The sequence below is a fragment of the Cygnus atratus genome, chromosome 5 (genome assembly GCF_013377495.2).
Source record: "Cygnus atratus isolate AKBS03 ecotype Queensland, Australia chromosome 5, CAtr_DNAZoo_HiC_assembly, whole genome shotgun sequence".
NCBI classification, from domain to species: Eukaryota; Metazoa; Chordata; class Aves; order Anseriformes; family Anatidae; genus Cygnus; species Cygnus atratus.
In genome coordinates, this window is record NC_066366.1 from 4,280,637 (window position 1) to 4,299,693 (window position 19,057).

Sequence of the window (19,057 nt, forward strand, 5' to 3'; positions counted from 1 at the left end):
TCCTATAAATATTTACCTAGAGCAGAAGAACAACATAAAACAGCACAAAGCTGGTGACAAAGGTAGTTTGATCACTCAAGTCCACTGTTTCAGTTTTGGCAAAAAAACTGAATTCTTCCTGGTATTCTTCCCTTCCACCTTCCAAGCACACTCTCTGTGTTATAAACAGAGAAAGCTAAAAAAAAAATGTTTTTATGAAAGGGAGGAAGGAAGGAAGGAAGGAAGGAAGGAAGGAAGGAAGGAAGGAAGGGGTAACAAGGTTCATTTGGAAAAAAAAAAAAAAAAAAAAAAACAATCACCCAGTCTTAGTGCAAACTGTTCAGATTAACTCACAAGGAACTTGCAGGTACATATTAGCAGCTTGTAACTGTGCACACAGAGATCAAGTCTGCCATTTCCTTCATCTCACTTTCTCACTTGGAAATAGCTCTGTCATTTTTTCCACTGCTACAGTTAAAATTTAATTTTTGTATGGGGGAACCAACATAAAATCTATACATGTTCTAAATTTTACATATGACCTCAAAAAGACAAACTGAGGTCTGTGATTCTGGGGTGGGATCAAAGCCAGGTGATGCATCGGAAACGAATTAAGCAACTACCACAGCCCAACACATTGATGCCTTCAACAAGGATCAAACTCCCTTTATGAGCCTGGTGGTTAAATATTTTTGGACAAATCTCCCAGTAAATTCAATAAAAATATGGTGAATGAAGACTGAAGAACCAGGCCCCAGTGTGCTAGTGAAAAAGGTAGCTCAAACAGAGGTGCCTGTGACCCCAGGGGACCTGAGGTCATCTGTTGTCAGAACAGTGGTCAGCAGTGGTGTCTATGCTTTGAAAAGCAACTCCAATGGTAACCGAGCTACATGTATTTATGCATGTTTAACAAACCTATATGGATGCTTGAGTTAGTGTTTTTCATTAGTAACACCCTGATTATGCTATTCCATTTTAGGACTGTAGAGCTTGCCACTGAAATAAGTTCTGCTGGCTTTCAGTCCACACATTGTCCATGTTGCTAAAATCTCAGTGAAAGTACTAGAAAGACTGTGATGATTTTAAGCCTCAGAAAGGAATTTCTGTAAATTCGTATTGAAATCAGACACTGAATCCCACAAGTCATTCTTTCTGGCTGGTGCATTGCTTTTCAAAGATCCACAGTACTCTATGTTGAGACTTGTTTGGAGCTGCTGGTGACCTGGCTGCTACATCACGTAGTAACCTATAGCAAAGGCAACAGCAAGATTTTTGCTTACTTGCACAAAGGCACTGATCTGTTGCAGTTGCAAGTGCTTGCAAACAGCTTTTTGTAGCTGTATGTACAATATAATACCATTCAAATAGGCATTTCCTGAAGAAACCCAGAAATATATCACAAAGCATCTAATGTCTATGGTGTTCTCTAAGATAGAACAGTACTGTGATAGAAAATGCATCCAATACCCCACAATGCAATTACCATAGCATAGTCTTGATGTATAGACTTGACACAATAAAGTAGGGTACACAAGCACCATGTGGCTCAAATTCTGAATTTTATTTGCCTATCGGTTGAGCTACATGTTCGCTTCATTGAGCATGACAACCTAGTTTTAAGTGTCATTTAATTTTCATTTTGAAATATAATTACAAAGTGTTCACTGTAAGATATCACTCGTCTGCAAATGTGTCAAGATTAATTTGTGCTAGCTTATTCACAAGTGTCAATAGTTAATTACTGTGTCATCTCTGGATGGCTAAATGACATTCTAACTTCTGATTTTTTACAGTGTTCCTTTATGTTATTTTCCATTAGGGGATGAGTCCATATTCCTACATGTGGGCAAATACTCAAGCACATAAAATACCAGACGTCACAACTCATTAAAATCAACAGAGCATATATTGCTGTATATATCATATAAAATACATTTAACTGAAAAGATAATTCTAGTAATAATGTCAGATTCCTAAAAAACACACATTAATTTGGATCTGTCTGATCTAATGCCTAGGGGACTAGTGTATGGGATCACTGTTGTTACATTTTTGTACAATGAGAAAAGGACATATCTGTGGACAACTGTATCTTAAACAAACCAAAACAACAACAACAAAAAATACAAACAAACGAATCAAACCTAACTTGTAAAATATATTTGAAAGTTTGAGGTTATATTTTTCTGTCCAATTATTTTCTTGTCAAAAAGTGAAAGATTTTAATTATGCTTACAGTCTGGCTTACTGGGGGGTTGAAACTAGATGATCATTAAGGTCCCTTCCAACCTGAGCCATTCTATGATTATTGGTAACTCCCAAATCAAATCTCAGTGCAAAAAGCAAGAACTCCAAAATCTATGAAATGCAGTTCATTCTAGGAAAGAAATTATTTGAATTTCCACACCCAGTTTTCTCTCAGGATCCTGCAACGTTTTTCTCTGTATTGAAAAGTACCAATTTCTGAAGATATTTAAGCTCTTTTAACGATTAAAAAAAGAAAAAAGAAAAAAAAAAGATGAAGGGAAACACTGAGTAGAGCAATGTTTATGATGAGCATTCTGCATGAAACATGTACACAGGTTTCTTTCCTGAAGCCTCACCTGTTCTTGCTGTTGGCGAGCAAGGTCCATTTGCTGCCGTTGTTTTTCAATTTGTGAGGCTGCCAGCTTTTTCTGTTCATCATGGGCAGCCAGGAGCTGCTCCCGTAAGCTGATCAGCTGGGTGATCATGGTGGAGAGCTGTCGCTCTTTTTCTGCCAGGCTTTCTGGTGTACCTAAATGTGCAGGAAAGATGTACTGTAAATATGAGATAGACAATAGTTACCAAGCAATATTCCCAAAAAAAAAAAAAAAAAAAGGCTGAACTGAATCACCAACATTTCAAGTGGCAGCTTGAATACATATTTTACTAATGAATCCCCAAAGAATCTAGCACAGCTTTGCTGTGCTCTAAGCAGTGGAGGTTATAACAAAAATTGAAGCAGAAAATATAGAGTATTTTTTTTATTATTTTTTTTCTGACAGGAGTAATTAATGATGCACTGTGTACATCATATCTTTTCCATCTAAATCTGCCCAGTGTGATAAATACATTCACAGTTTATTAGACATCATTTTCCTTCACTTTATATATATGTATTTTTTCTAAGTATGCAAAAAATGCTAAAAAAATGTAAAAGATGCTGTTCTGTGGAAGAAGCAGTTTAATAGTTTATTGATCGTGTCTCTAAAATGCCCATATATCTGGTTGGTCATTTGGGTAAATGTAAGCTTTGGTTATGGAATATGTATTAAAAATGAACTCGACTTGTTCCTAAGAGAAATGGCTAACCTGAGAAAACAGCTTAAAAATTTTCATTTTACTTTCAAAGTTTACTCTATAGAGAGCACTTAATTAATATGAAACTACGGTACATTTATTCTTTGCACTAATGATGCTTAATGGTCTGTTTATGGCTAAATTGCATGGGTCTCCTAAGAGTACAGGGTCCTTCTGCAGATCAGTTCAAAACCATCCCATCTTATGTATGACCACATAACTTTGTCACAAACAGCAATGTCAGCGCCCATATCTGAGCCATACAATGCATTTCCCTGGGTGAGCTTCTCAGCCTGCAGCACTAGAAGAGGCAGTATAACTATGGTGAGGTGGGAGGAGCATCTGAAAGAGGTTTACAGTTGGAAATGGGATAAATAAACAAACTGCATGTTGTACAGAAGAACCGAGAGTTAGAGAAGAAGCTAACCAAATCAAGTAGTCAAGTCTGTTATCTGCCACAATGATATGAGAAATGGCATTAGAGAGAGGGCATTAGCATCCTTCCTTTCCTCCATTCACAACAGGGGATTGTGATAAAGAAGTCACTGGGCTTTCTAAAGAGGAAGAAAATGTGTGAGGAACAGGACCTGGGAGGGAATGGAGAAACTGTCACCAAAATTATGACTCCACCTTCTTCCCAGGAGTAAGATGGGTATCTTCTAGGGAAGAGAAGAAAGAGGTTGACAGGTTTCATAAGGAGAGGAAAAACAAAACAGACTCTTGCCAGGTCACAAACCCAAGATGCTCTACCACTTACATCGCACTATGACAGCACCTTTATTACTCTTAGACTTTCACTTGCACAAGTGTCATACAAGAAAATCTCTGTCTACATTTGCTTTCTATCAACTGCATGAATTAAGTCATTAACTCTAAACAAAGCAAACTCCCAGATACAAAACATACCTGTTTCTCTGTACAGTTACGAACTTCATTTTACAACAGAAAGTACTGAAAATATTCAATCTTTTATGCACTATTAACTATCCTAGTTTTAAAAGAAACTGATGTTTCAGTACTCTGTAATGCCAGATCGTGTCTCAGTATGCATGCGGCACAGGCCTCTGACAAAGAAACACAAATAACTTCTCGTGCTGCAGTAGAAGTTTTAGAGGTGGCTAGCACTTTTCTTAGTCCCTAGAAATATGATGGAGGCATGAAGTTAAATCTGAAGAACACTACTAATCAAACTTACTGCAAAACCTTAGTGTGAGATGCACAGCTGAAACAATGAAAGAGTCCTCTGCAAAAGGCTGTTTCAAAAGAAAATTAAAATAAAAAAGGATTTTAAAGTAAGCTTAGGCAGGTATGTGGCCAGGAAAATGTTTGTGCTGAAAGTACTGTACTGCCTTGCCAGGATCCATTAGCTTACACTGAGCTCCATGCTGTTGACATCAGTTCAATTACCTGCGACTTCTGTATAGACTTACATTAACCCGCTTAAACTCCAACATGATTCAGTCTTGGGTATTTTGCACCATGGATCAAAGGTTATTTAGCTGCTTTGGAATATGTTATTGTATACTCAAATTTATTTTTACAGATAAAAGACTTCTGCCAAAGAAAAACCATTTGCCCATCATGACGGGAAGAGATCAATCACTCCACCTATTTTAGAAAGCCAATAGGAAGCAACCTGCTGCCTCAAATGATACTTATTGCCATTCACTGCCACCTGGGAAACCACAGCTCAAGACTTCCACATCTGTCAAGCAGCTTTGGCATTGTAATGCAGACCCCTGATCTCTTACAGTCATAAAATATTTTACACACCCAAAGCAGATATTAGTCTCCTGCTCTGCTTCCATATTATTCAGTATACTCTGTACTTGCTTAATAATATGAGTAAAAAGCTACCACAGAGTGCCTGCTAAAGCAATGAAATTTTATTGTTTTGTTATGATTAGTTAAAACTGTTTGATACAGTTGCAGCAAATTTATAAGGTCATTTATTTTTCTTTTCTTTTTTTGTTTTTAATTTTATACAATAGTGGGGAGAAATAACTGTTCTTAGTCAGGAAGTCAAAGTAATTGTTTTTCTTTCTTTTTTTTTTTTCCCTCAGAGAAACACATCTAAAATGAATGACCCCATTTAAAATACTCTACTCTTTAATTTGTACTGTGCTATGTAATCCAACAACAGGATAGAACTGATGACCACAAAATGTACACTGTGCTCCTGGAAAATAATGAGACCTCCACGAAGCTGCAAGACACCTAACTGAACACTGCTCAAGACAAGAAACAGCGTAAGATGCAGAAAGTTGTTGTACAAAGAGTGTAGGGGGAGGTATAATTTAATTTTAGAGTGGAAAATCCCAACCATTATTTTACAGTTTAAATACCAATAAAAACCAACTTGCTCAGAATGCAGACCAGATTGAGCTGATCTGGCTGGGCCAAGAGAGGTCATCAGTAGCTGTGTGCCATCATCATCTGTTTTGCATCCACTTACTGCAGCAAGCAATGAGATTCCTAAACTCATTACCAGTAAATAAACTTCTTGTGCTGACTAAAAAATATCTATAAATAAAATAAAAATATAGCTCTCTGTAAAATGTATTTGCCATAAAAACAGATACAACAAAAAGCTTAGTAAAAAAAATATACAGTAAACATGCCAGCGTCCATAAACTATTATATATCACAGCTCTCTTTCTCTGCTCTAATCCTATTCTCCTACTCCAAAGACAGCAGTGCATTTTTTTTTCCATGGGGTCTTCCTTATCCCCAAAACACATCTGTCTTGAGTTTCTCTCAGATTTGTCAGGTGGATCAGTGCTCCCCAGGGCCTGCTCCATCTGAAGTATTTTAATTTGACTAAACACCTGATTTATTTTATCTCTCCAATGAGAAAGGCAGTTTGTCTTAATAGAGCCTGTCAGCCTACAGTCCCATTCACAGCAATTTACAGGCAGCCAGGGATGCTGGAAAAGAAGAGTGCTGTGATTCTGTATTTTATCCTCCTCCAGAAAGCACCTAAAAGCAGCTATTCACTGCTACTGCATGTGGCATTTTAGAACTGAATTAGCTTTTTATTCAAGTAACTACACTTGTTGTGAATAGCTTATCTGTAAAATTGCTACATTCACTACTGATTTTATTAACCTTTGGCTCTATCACAAAATGGTCCTCAGTTAGGAAAGACCTTTAAAATTGACACATTTTTCTTAGGGGCCTTTATTTCAGTGACTTCAGATATACTGAATTTGATCCATTGACTCCCTTTACCAGCAGTATTTAAAATTTGAAGTGTTGAGGGGAAGTCAATAGTGTTTAAGGACTTTTTTTTTTTAATGAAAATATTACAATTATTCACATGAAAGTTCATTAAAATATTTTTATTTGTGATAGTATTTTAGATATATATACTTGACTTTTTGCTTATTATCAAAGTTCAAAAAATAATTTTATTGGAGTAATATTTTAATTTTTCATTATGTGCTTATTGTTTTACCTTTTTTTTTCCCCTCCAGATTGGAGCACAAATTGAGATGAAATGGTCAGATTGAACAGAACTAAGGCATCAAAGAGAACTTTTGAGAAATTCTGGTCATAGGTCAATCTAACCAGGACTAAGAAAATAAAAAAGTAGCTATAAATCTACTGAAAAAGAAAGAAGAGTTCAACTTGTGGTCTAAAATTACATTTAGAAAGAACTCTGTCTGTGACAAAGATCTACCTTTTAGAATTGATCATAATACCACATTATTTCTGGTACAGAAAGGAATAGGAAGATCATCATGCATCTTATAATAAAATGCATGTAATAAAAATCAGAAGTATCACCTTGCATTTTCTCTGCCTAGATTTAAGTGTTTCAAAGATTTAAAATCTACTGTCCTGTAACTATAGACACAGAATATAACTATAGTTCCTACATTTGTCCCTGGTTTACCACCTTGCAACATTCCTATTACCTCTTACTGTATATTCAGACTATATTCAGATATACCAATGAGTCTGCATGTCAACAAACACAGGAGGCTTTTCAGTGTTAAATTTGGAACTGTCCTTGCGGCAAGTTGTCACAAGATAGAAGCAGAGTAATAACTGATGATAAGGGAAAAAATAAGCAGGAATAACAAAAATACACTTCTAGACTTACATAGTATAATTTAAACTAATCTCTTTGACACTCAGCAAAAGAAAACAAGATAAAACCACATATTCTATCAAGTGAATAAAAGACAAAATAATGGAGTCATAAATAAGCCAAAAATTTATAGGTCTGATCCAAAGCTTGCTGAAGTTGGATTATTATCTGTGACACTAAATTACTGTGGGTTCCTGAATGTGCTTGCCTTAGTTTCCCAACATGTACCCAAAGTAAAACACTACCAGTCAGAGGTTTTTATGCCTGGTTAGCTGATGTTTCTGAAGGGCTTTGGGATCTTTACACAGGATCTCCATGCAGCTGCAAAGTATTATCGGTTCTCTTGAATTCTGTGATGAGTGTAAAACATTAAAAATATCATCCTTGTTTATGTGTTGCATCTAAACTAGCTTTGGTCCCACATACCTACAGGAAAAACAAATTAATAAATCACAAATTATTATTCTTGTTATGTTTTTAGAATGAATACAGCGTGACTTTTATGAAATCAAAAGAAAGTAATAGAAGAAAGAAGCGCAGACTTTGCCAGAAACAGAGTGCTTTAAATCACATAACTACAGTTCCAAAGTATCGTCAACCAAAGTAATTCAACCAACAATCAAAAATGATTTTGAATCCAGTTAAGCAATTTCAGCTTAAAAAAAAAAAAAAAAAGCCTTTATAAATCAATTCCTGTTTTTTTTTTTTTTTTTTTAATGGACATTGTTTGAGAAGAAAGCAAAAACACAATGCTAGACTTAAAAGAAAGTGTATTTGATCTTAGCTGCCCAGAGATAACCTGGTTAAACCATTCTGTCTAACACGGCAGTCTGCAGCACACATCAGATAGGCTGTGATGTCTCTACTTCACAGGCTCTATCCAGCATTTAGCATTTACCCTTTTTTGATTGGGTCACCTTTTAAATGCCACAAAATAGGGCAGTGAAAGTCAACAAAAATAAACAGGGAAAACAGAAGAAAGTAACAATCTAATGGAAGGGCTTCGGAGATAAAAGTCACTTTGTGAGGGCTGCCTGACTAAGGAGCCCCCTTGCCATTGCAATAGCATCTAATTTGAGTTCTAACTCCAACAGCAGTTTAAAAAGCTTTCCACTCTAAAGGGCCCCAAGTGCATCATAAAGATAAAGCATTTCAGTAGAAAACAGCCACAAAGACCTTTATTATCTTATCAGTCTTTGGTTACAACAGCTGAACCATTATGACTAAGTTCTGAATGACTTTTTTTTTTTCCCTTCTTTTTATAACACTAGAATACTGGAATTTCTTTATTTCATGATCAGTTAGCAATTGTTGATGTTCCCATATGCTACTGTCCAGTCCTTAGTCAATAAAAAGTTCTATAAATGCTTCCCATTGTGCTTTGTAGCATCCCAGCGCAGAAGGCAGCACAGCAAACATGTCCAGCATGCAAACCACACCGGATAGGTTCTCTTGGGGAGGTACGAGGTCCCCCCCCGCTTTTTCATTGCAAAATGATTCTGTTTTTTAAGCTTTCAGCAAGGAAAAATTAATACCCTATGTCGACAAACAATAACGGGAATTAATGTTATGAAGTACTGAAAATGGGCTACAGAGCAAAATCTGTTTGTCAGATTCAGAGAAACAAAAAATGGCTTGAGTTATGACAAAGCATCTCACATTTATGACGAGGATGAATATGCTTAACTGATGATCTGCAGGATTCATCCTAGTTTCAAATCCACTGAACTTCAAGTGCTTATTTTATGCTTCCCCACCCCTCCTTCATTTATTTATTGATTGATATTGTGTGTTCACTGGGCTTTTTGTTCTGACATCATTTTGTAGCAATTCTCAGGTGTTCCCTGAGGAATACCTCATACTTGCAGATTCTTTTACTTGACTGTTTTTCACAACAGCTCTAACCAAAGTAAACCAGTACATTCAAGAGAAAATGCTGCAGTAATAGTATAAACTATTTATAAGTTATTACCAAACAGGTCCAAAACTGTCAAAATAATCTCTGCTAGGTATAGGACTGGATTGAACAGTTTCTGGTCAGTTCACAGAGCAGCACAATGATGCCTTGCCCCATTTTTAGGGATGTGCTAAATCCACAGTTGAGTCCTAAAATGTAATCCTCTTCAGGAATGCATGAAAGAACGTGATGTTAGCCAGAACTTCAGCCTCCACCCTCCTCCAAGACGACTCCCAAGAAAAAAGCAGAATTTCAACAAATCAATTGGACTTCTCACTCTTTCTTTCACACACATAAAAAGAAGACCTGTATCTGAAATAAGCATTGGGGGACTTTAACTATGCTTAGAGATTTTGGTACTAACCCATATACACAATTCTATTTTAAAACTGCTCAAAAAAAAAAAAAAAAAGAAAAAGAAAAAAAAAAGACTTTTGCCAGTTTCTTAGGGTGATTCTCAAATTCCACTTGTCATCTTATATTCTAAAGAATACCAGAAAGTACATATTAAGTGTTAATTCATGCATGTGCATGTGGAAGACAATTTTTCAAATCAATTATTCCTAGGGTTTTTCAACAGCAAGTAGAGATTCAGTTATGAATGTTTTAGTGTTTGAGTGGTTTTAGAAATGCTTCATATATACTCAGTAATATCTGTTAAGACCCTATGTGGGGAAAAATGTGATAATAGTGGATATAAACAGGGAAATACATATTAGACATTCCAACTAAAAACTCACAGCCAACCTGTTCTTGCTGAAATAGAATATAATGATACAGCAGAGGCCACAGGCTGTGAGTAATCTGTACAGTGATACAAACACTAAAAGATGATGTAAAGAGAAAAGAAAAATGAATAGTTTTATTTTGTTAACTGAGAGGACTGTAGCCCAGGGCATAGCACTCCAAAATAAAATGAACATGTTGGTGTTATACAGAGAGCAAAACTTGTATTATTATTATTATTATTATTGACTCTAACTCTCAATTCCAATGCTTTATAAAGAAAAAACCTTTACAAACAAGGGAGGAAGAAAGCTAATCTATCCATTTAAGGTACTCACTCAGGACTTGAGAGTTGAAAAAAATTCCTGACCTTCACTTTCAGGTTTTTCCCATTTAACTACGGTTGACAGCACTTCCTTAGATTGGGAAGCAGGGTTACTCTGAGGATAGGAACAGTAAGGATTCCAAACTGTATTTGTGGGCCATATAACAGAAGGAAATAGGATATTAAGTGAATATATATTCAAAAGGTAAAGGAGGTATATTGGAAGTGAAAAGAATTGATAAACAGAAAACCTAACCCAGTCATGCAATCGTATAACATTTCCTCTTCTATAGAAAAACCACACTTCATCACAGAGTGCAGCGAAAGGACAAGGGGTAACAGTTTTAAACTAGAAGAGGGTAGGTTTAAATTAGATATAAGGAAAACATTCTTTACTATGAGGGTGGTGAGGCACTGGAACAGGTTGGCCAGAGAAGCTCTGGATGCCCCATCCCTGGAAGTGCTCAAGGCCAGGCTGGATGGGGCTTTGAGCAAACTGCTCTAAGTGGGAGGTGTCCTTGCCCACAGCAGGGGGTTGGAACTGGGTGGGCTTTAAGGTCCCTTCCAATCCAAACCATTCTGTGATTCTATGCCAGAAACTGTGTTAATAAGGATGGCAGAAAGACATCATACACAGTAGGAGTAAACTTTTCAGACAAGAATCTTCTCTGTGCAAACATGTTTACCATTGGTTGTTTGTTTGTTTGTTTTTGTGGAAGTTAATATCTTAAGTCAAAATAGCACAAGATTGGCTCACCTTTTACTTTCGGAGAACAGATTAAGCACAAAAAGAATGTTATGTCTTTCTCAAGTTCATATGAGAGTTATAGAAAAGGTCTGAAAGTTAAATCCTGTAACATTTCTCATTGCAAGGGCTGTACAACTAGCCCAATTCAATAGTCCTCTAGTGCTTTAAGTCCTCACAAAAGAAAACAGGGGAAGTATCATAGGGAAATGGAGATATTCTATGTTTCTTCTTCTGAAGACTGGACCACAAATACTGAATATTAGAAAATCAAGTCCTTCAAAAACAATGATGTTCACAGTGCCTGTTCATTACAATGGAACTAACAACTCAGTGGGACTAATTCTCTTTTCACATTATTTAAAAAACATTTGTAGCTCCAGAAATTTCAGTAGAAATACCCTTCATTCTCAGCAATATGAAAACTGATCAACACATTCCTGTAAATACAATGTGTCCATATAAACCATACACAGCAAGTCAAGCTTCACTTTACCTTTTATTTTATCTGTGAACTTGACTCAAATCACACTAATCCTTCCATCAGCTTTGGCTGACTTTTGTAGTTATTAGAAGATGAATAGCATATATGTTAAATTAAAAATGCCAAATATCACTGAACATTATGGAAAAATGTTATTATTTTTCAGTTTCTACACAAATCACTGTATGTAGAAATGTTAGTAAGGAAGACTCTAAATATACATATCTTCTATAGCACCATTAGGTTTGAGAATACTTTGTCCTGACAGTATCATTTGAGGATGACATACAAAACTGTACACAGTATTAGAATTTCTAAATACTCTTTCTTATGAAATTCTTGACTCTCCCCGTGAGCAGCTTATAGCTTAATGTGAAACTGAGAATTAGGAGGTGCTTAAGCAGAGAAATACTGCCCTGCTTTTTATGTCAGCTTCCAAGGAATTCCAACACAATGGCATTTTGCCCTTAACAAATATTATTATCCTTTCTGGATTATGCTTTTTTTTTTTTTTTCTTCTTCTTCTTCTTCTTCTTCTGACTCATAAAATTTACTGAACAGAGTTCTACTGCATTAGTAGTAGCACTATATCTTAATTTAGTTAAGTATCATTTTAGATATTTGAAATCAATGGAAAAACCCCTAGCCTTCATTTACAGAAAATAAGAAAAACTATTTTAGTTCTAGTTGAATATTTGCACCTGTGCCTTGATGAGGAGGGAGGGGTGGTCTGACATATGAATGCTAAGCCACCTCTATTATTCATATTATATGCTTCTGTAAAAGGTGTGAGAAAGATACTTTTTTGTACCTTCCTATTTTATATACAAAATGAAGATATTATGTTTTGCTTATATATAATCATAGGTAGTGTCTCCTTTGGAATTACAATGTTGAGAGTCACAACTGATGACAGTCTGGAATAAGTAGGATCTTATCAACGAACACACAAAGATTAGGAGTCTGCTGAAGAAAAAAATGTAAATGGAGAATTCAGGAGTGATTTTGAAATTGCTCCATTTCATTGATTGTTCTTTCATAACAGAGCACAGCTGGATAAAAATCATTTTGTTTCCATATTCAATTTTAACTTTAACAAGTGATTTCTGGGTACTATGCTACTCTTCAAAATGAGTCTTATTTTTTTGTTATGTAAACATGATACAATTCCAAGTGATCTATACAATTTTTCATTCTTTTTAAACTACTATTTCTTCCTGTTGCAGTGAAAGTGTAAAAAAGCACTTTTTTGGAAGAAAGAACTCTCCAATTAAAACTTGTATCTTCAGTCACACAGATACACTGAATATCTGTTCTAATATTATTCTGGAAAGAGAATTGTATATGTACACTCATAAAAATGACTGGAAGGAAGCTGAGTTTAGAGGAAGTTAGTTTAATATCTCATCTGATGAGCATAGCTCAAATGAATTAGATGACATTAATTTTCCTGCATAACAGGACTTAGTTACTTGCGATTTCTTTAGCTGCTATTTGTCTTTCATAGAAAACGTTCATGATGTAAAAGAAGTTTTTGTTTGTTTTTTCAGTCTTTTCACATTGTCTCAGCTACAGATTAATAACGAAGATGAAAAAGAATCATATGGTTTTTTTTAAGTTTCCCATTTTAATCAGCAAGCTATTGAAAAACATCCTTAATAGCATTTTTTCTGCTTTTTGTCGCAGTGTTTTCAGAAATAACATGATTCTCTTTAAATAGTGAGGAGCATTCTGCACTGTAATATCTGTGAATATGTTTGTGGGGTGATGGTAAGAAAAGGTGACAAATGAAGTCCATTCAGCTTTTCTGTACTCCTGCAGTTGGACACATGCAAATCAGGTGAAAAAAATAAATTAAAAAAAAATCATCACTGTATGCTCTCGTGGTGCTGATCTAGTTTTCAGAAGGGTGATGTGGTGCCTTGTATATAACCTGGGCATCTGTGTCATAGGAAGGTCCGTGACAACAAGGACAGGAATTAATCCGTTTCTCCGTGGGTGCAAGAACGGACAAGACCCTTTCCATAGATGCCCTGCAGCATTTTTATAAAAAGGTAAATAGATTTACTTATGAGGAGCCCGCTCCAAAACACTCTAGTAATCTTGCCTCTCAACCTATACCCAAAATTATAACCCATTTTGGGTTTATGAGTTGTTATAACCTGTAACATAATGCATTTTTTCTACTGTATCCAGAATGCACAATATATATGAGAGAGAAGATGTGCCCCTGTGAAATGTATTCTGACTTATGATGTTGCAGTTACTTTCTACATCTTTTTAAATAAGTTACTTCCATGAGATTTTAGTTAGTAGTTATTAGCTACACCACTCAGAAATGTCTAAATATGAGTATTAGTACTGCAAGATTTATATACTTTAAATATAAATTTTAATTTTGATCTTAATTACATGTTCATCTTTCATGTCTTACAAATACAAACAAGTATATCAATGAAAAACTTATATTTGCCTCTGAAGATTTTTATTGCCTCTGGTGATAAGTAATGAAGAAGCAAAGTTTATTGCAAAACAAGGACATTAGCATACCCTGTCTATCATGGAAGCTGTAAAGAAGAAACTTCCTACTTCATCTGAGAAGAGACAATTTAGTCAAAAGCCTTTGATATGTATGGAAAAGCAACAACATTTTATACATCTAGAATGTGCCCACAGAAGTCAGTTGAAGGATTTACACTGATTTCAGTGGGCTTTGAAACAGGTCCATTGATATGCTCATTAATAATGGTATTAGGTGGTCAAAACTGGAAGCTTCAGGCTTGTAAATCTGAATATTATTTTAAATATTTACCATTATTTTAAATTTACCATTATTTTATATTATAAATATACCCATTTAGCAGAGCATATTAATGCTACAATTATGAATTATCTTATCTTTTGTAATAACCACAGTCTCTCTGTGTAGGTATGAGAAACAAAAAACAAAGAAGTAAATAATGCTTGTTGCTCCCTCACGATTTAAGTAAAAAATAAACAAGAAAAATAAATAAATAAATAAATATGAACCCATGCTGGAACAAATTAGATTTCTATTAAAAGCCTGTTGTGGTCCTATGAAATACACTACCAAATTATCAATCCAGTTTTCTAACTGCAGAAAAAACTCCTAAATCACATTAACCAGAGCACAAAAAAAGGTGGCCTACATTTACAGATTGAAGTTCCACCCATATTCTAACAGTGTTCTGGTATAATTATACTCTAACCACAAGCATGAGTATGTTTAGCCAGATGTTTCTTAGAAGCAACTGAAAGTACAGTTGGAAATTTTCTTAATTCAATTTATTTGAATACCTAGCTGATCACAAACCAAAACATTTAACACAACCCTTCACTACGGAATCACTGGTAATGAAACTCTTCACAGTCCCAAACCAGAAAGCAGTATCATGTTATTTCATTGCATGTATATAGGTATTCTACAACTCTGGCAGGATAATTCAGAAAGAAAACATAAATACTGCCTATTCCAAAGCCTTAATGTAATTTACTATTCAAAGGCCTGAACTTTAGGCACAATCTAAAGATAATTCAGAAAAAACTTGAAGCATTGGCTGTATGTAGGAAACACATCAGGAGGTTTCTGAATTCCGTTATAACAGCATTCAAATGCATTGTATTATAAATAGTCCTGGGATATATTTAAGAAATCAGGATCCCCTAATTGTTGCTCTCTCCTTACAAAAATAAAAATCTGTCCAAGTTGTATTTTTGTTACTTTATTTCTACAGTGACCACAATTCCATGATTATTTTTCCTTCTTAACAAGGCACTAAAACTAAAAACAGAATCAAGGAAACATTTCTATGGAGACTTCTCTCAAGTGGTCTGAAAGTTAATCATCTTCCTTTTAAGCGTCCCATTAAAAAAAAAAAAAAAAGAGCTATGTCCCAAGCAACATACCTATTGCAACTCGAACCAATGTTTGTGACAGGTTTCTCAGCAGTTACATCAGTGTACCTCTGGTACTGAGATACTGTCAACTATGATGAAGGCTAATTATGACTGCAAAATAATTTTTCACTTAAGCAATTTCTTTTATGGTCATTTGTGCTCTCTGAATTTTAAATATACATCAAGATTTAAAACTGACTGCACCTGAAAAGATCTCAGGGATACATCCAAGTTTCTTGGACAAATATGTGTTTCTTGGACCTTAGTTTTCTCTGGGAAAGGTATTCAAATGGATTTAAGTCTTACTATCATGGATAGATCTCTGGCTGTGTTTTCAAAAAGACGTTAAGCATCTAATACCCATTGACTCAGGTGATGTCTTACTCAGGTGATAGATGTGTCTAAGTCATACAACGTCATCAGAAAATGTTCTCAGTGTATTTTAACCCAGTGGACACTAGAGCCATGGAATATCTTCCCAAAAGATGCTGTGGGTTGAAGAGTTTCTTTAAGCTCAAGGGGAGACAGGACAAGGATTTGGAAGAGGGAAGAGAGACCTAGTAGAGTAATCCCTTGAACTGAAAATAGTCAGAGGCTGGGATAATGTTAGTGCAAAAGTATTATATATGCTTCCTCAGTTTTTTTCTTGTTCTCGTGCGTCCATTCATGACTACTGTTCGAGTCAAATGGATGTTTGGCTGTTTTGTCCTCTTTATATAAAATATTTGTCCTTTTTTCTCTGAGTTCTTGGGTAGCACTTTTAGTCCTTCAGACACAGTATTTGACTATTTTTCATTAAAATGTTTTCCTTGTATGGCAATTCATACCTACGGATCAACCAACTTTCTTTTATTAACATAAAAGTAGTTTCATTTGCTCTTGTGATCTACAACATCAGCTAGTGGATAAGAGAATCTGGATCTGTGTGAAGATGTATATACTGAGGCTTAGGGCTGATGCTTCAGTCAAAATTTTTAGTTACTCACTTTGAGTTTTAGCATTAAAAGGGTTTCAACTGAACCCTTACAGCTGCAGCTAACATATGCCCCTAACATACGCTTCTAACATATACCCATCAATACATCATGTTATCATCATAATTCCAGGGTATCAAAATAAATACAGTCATAAATTGAAGTACTGTTGAAAAACTGCTGAAAGACCAAAAGTATTTAGATATCACCTCCTAGAGCTCATTAGTACTTTGGTAACTTCAAGGTATCAAGGATTGCATTCATTTTCAAATTTTAAAATTCTTTCCTGGAGCTCTTTCATTATTGGCTTGGTATTTAACAGCAAAAATGAGGGTTTTTTTTCTGCTCTTGTGCACATTAAATGCTGTGTCTCATCAACTTCTAGTAAAGCTAAGCATGCAGTAAGCTTTCAGTTTATACCATAGACTCAACATATACAGACAAAAGTCCATCTGAGAAGACCAGTTTGCAGAAGAGGATGAATTTGATGTTTAAAGACAATACAGGAAATGCATTTAATAAGGCAACACCCACACACACTTATTCAAAATTTATCTCCCAAATATATATATTTTTCTACTAACTCAAGTACTCAGTATTGCTTTAGGTATTAATTCTCTGTATGTACTTTAAGAAGAGTGACTTTCTCAATTGCTCAATCAACTGCTCAGCTTCTAAACACCTACTATAACATAGCTAACGCTGACCAAAAAAAGCTCTCCTGGAAAAGCCTGTAAAAGTATGCATGGCAAAATCATTACCTCGTTTACCAGCTAACCTTCTAATTCTCACAATATCATTTAACCATTTTCTGTCTGTCAGTCAAGAACAGCAAACTAATGTCATATATCCTCAGTTCATAAATAACAGAAAAGTAACTCTTTAAGAGCTTCAATGAAAAATGGCATGTTAGCTTCATTATATATATACATATATATATAACATTATATATAACACACACAGAGCTCTCAGAGCTGTTAAGGACCATAACAGTAACTGACTCTATAAATTTTACCATTTCAGAGAGCAGCAGTGCTCCCAGCCCTGGCACTGGCAATGCCAGCTGGTCTACAAGATCTGACTTTGATCAGTGAAGAGCATTCTTCTTTTTACAGATCATGCTGCAAGAGTTGGCGTGGGCCTATTACAAGGAATATATTTTCTCCTTTGGGAAGACTATTTCATCAAAATAAGTTAAACAATATTCATTTTAGTTATATAGATCTTCAGTTTTCCATCACTTCCAAACTTGAACTTTATATTGATTTCTACGTGTTTAAAGCATTCAGACATTTTACACAGACATAGCTGTCATAACGAAAATTTCCTATAGCAGATTAAGATGACATGTAATTAGCACCCATATTTTGCCTCCAGTGATTCACTGATTATCACCATACCCTTTTTAGAAGTTGCAGCCGTAATTCAGAAAAGAACTGATTTTTCCTCCTTTTAGCACAATAACATTGAGGGAAACAGATATAGGCAATGTGAGAGAAGAGACTCACCTATCCGTGAAGTCAACTAACTATAGCTATGTAGAGAGGCTGACTACAATTTTCCCAGGTCAGCAAACTAAGAATTATTATGACCCAAGCACAGCTAGCTCTTAGCACCAGTTTTCATATTTGTCTGATGGTGGGGTATGTTATCTAAGAGTATCTAGAGAGACCCAAAGGCCTTCTGTCAATCACTGTTATCTTGAAAAGTGGCAGAATGTAACTCGATTCTTTTTAGAAAAATCGTTAAATTTCAGGAGAAGTGGGCACCCTCATCTGTGGCTAAGAGACACAAAATAACACCTTAAAAAGCCTTGGGAGGTGAAGAAAACAACAGAATAGAGGAAGGGTTAATTAATTTACAAATGCATCCCGAGGTGGTAACTCTCAATTTACCAGAGCCCCTAAAAGAAAATCCACAGCCATCCCGTTATTGTTGCTGAATCTTGAGAATATGTAGGCAAATGGATCCTGGCACCACAGTAAAGAAGAGAACAGCAAAACTTCTTTCAGTTACAAGTTAAAAGGAATTCTATGATTCTTAATGGATCTTAAAAACAAAAAACAAAACAAAACAAAAAAAGCCACATAACAGTTATGCCCATTTCATTTTCTTTACCTTCCTCAGTAAGCCTCTGATTGTATCGCTTTGATGTTACCAATCGAAACTTGAAGTCTCTGTAAGCTTTCCCACGTTTAAAAAAAATAAATCTTAAGTTTTGCAAGCCTAAGTAAAAGGTCTGTATACACTACATTGCCTTCTGAATTCTGCAGCTTCAGTACAACACCTGCTTTTGAACAGTGGATTTTGTTTTAGTACTTGTCATAAGACTGTATTCCAGCTTCCAGATAGAACTAAAATTGTCTTGTAAATAGGTACGTCGATGACAAAATCTCATAACTAAATTTCAAAGTATGGTGAAACTTGTCTTTAAATAATTTTCTGATCTTAGAGGTTAGAACTGTGTTGTTATTTCAACAGAACACATTGGGACCATATATCAATCTACAGTATTTCCAAGTCAAAACAAAT

General features: G+C 35.3%; 1 protein-coding gene across 1 annotated transcript in view; it reads right to left on the bottom strand.

The window, feature by feature from the left end:
- Window positions 1–19,057, bottom strand: part of SOX6 (SRY-box transcription factor 6) — a 245,401-nt gene that overhangs the window by 143,021 nt on the left and 83,323 nt on the right. Inside the window, exon 5 of the mRNA XM_050711088.1 lies at window positions 2,583–2,755. Coding sequence (XP_050567045.1) covers window positions 2,583–2,755 — 173 coding nt within the window. The remainder of the gene's footprint in view (window positions 1–2,582; window positions 2,756–19,057) is intronic.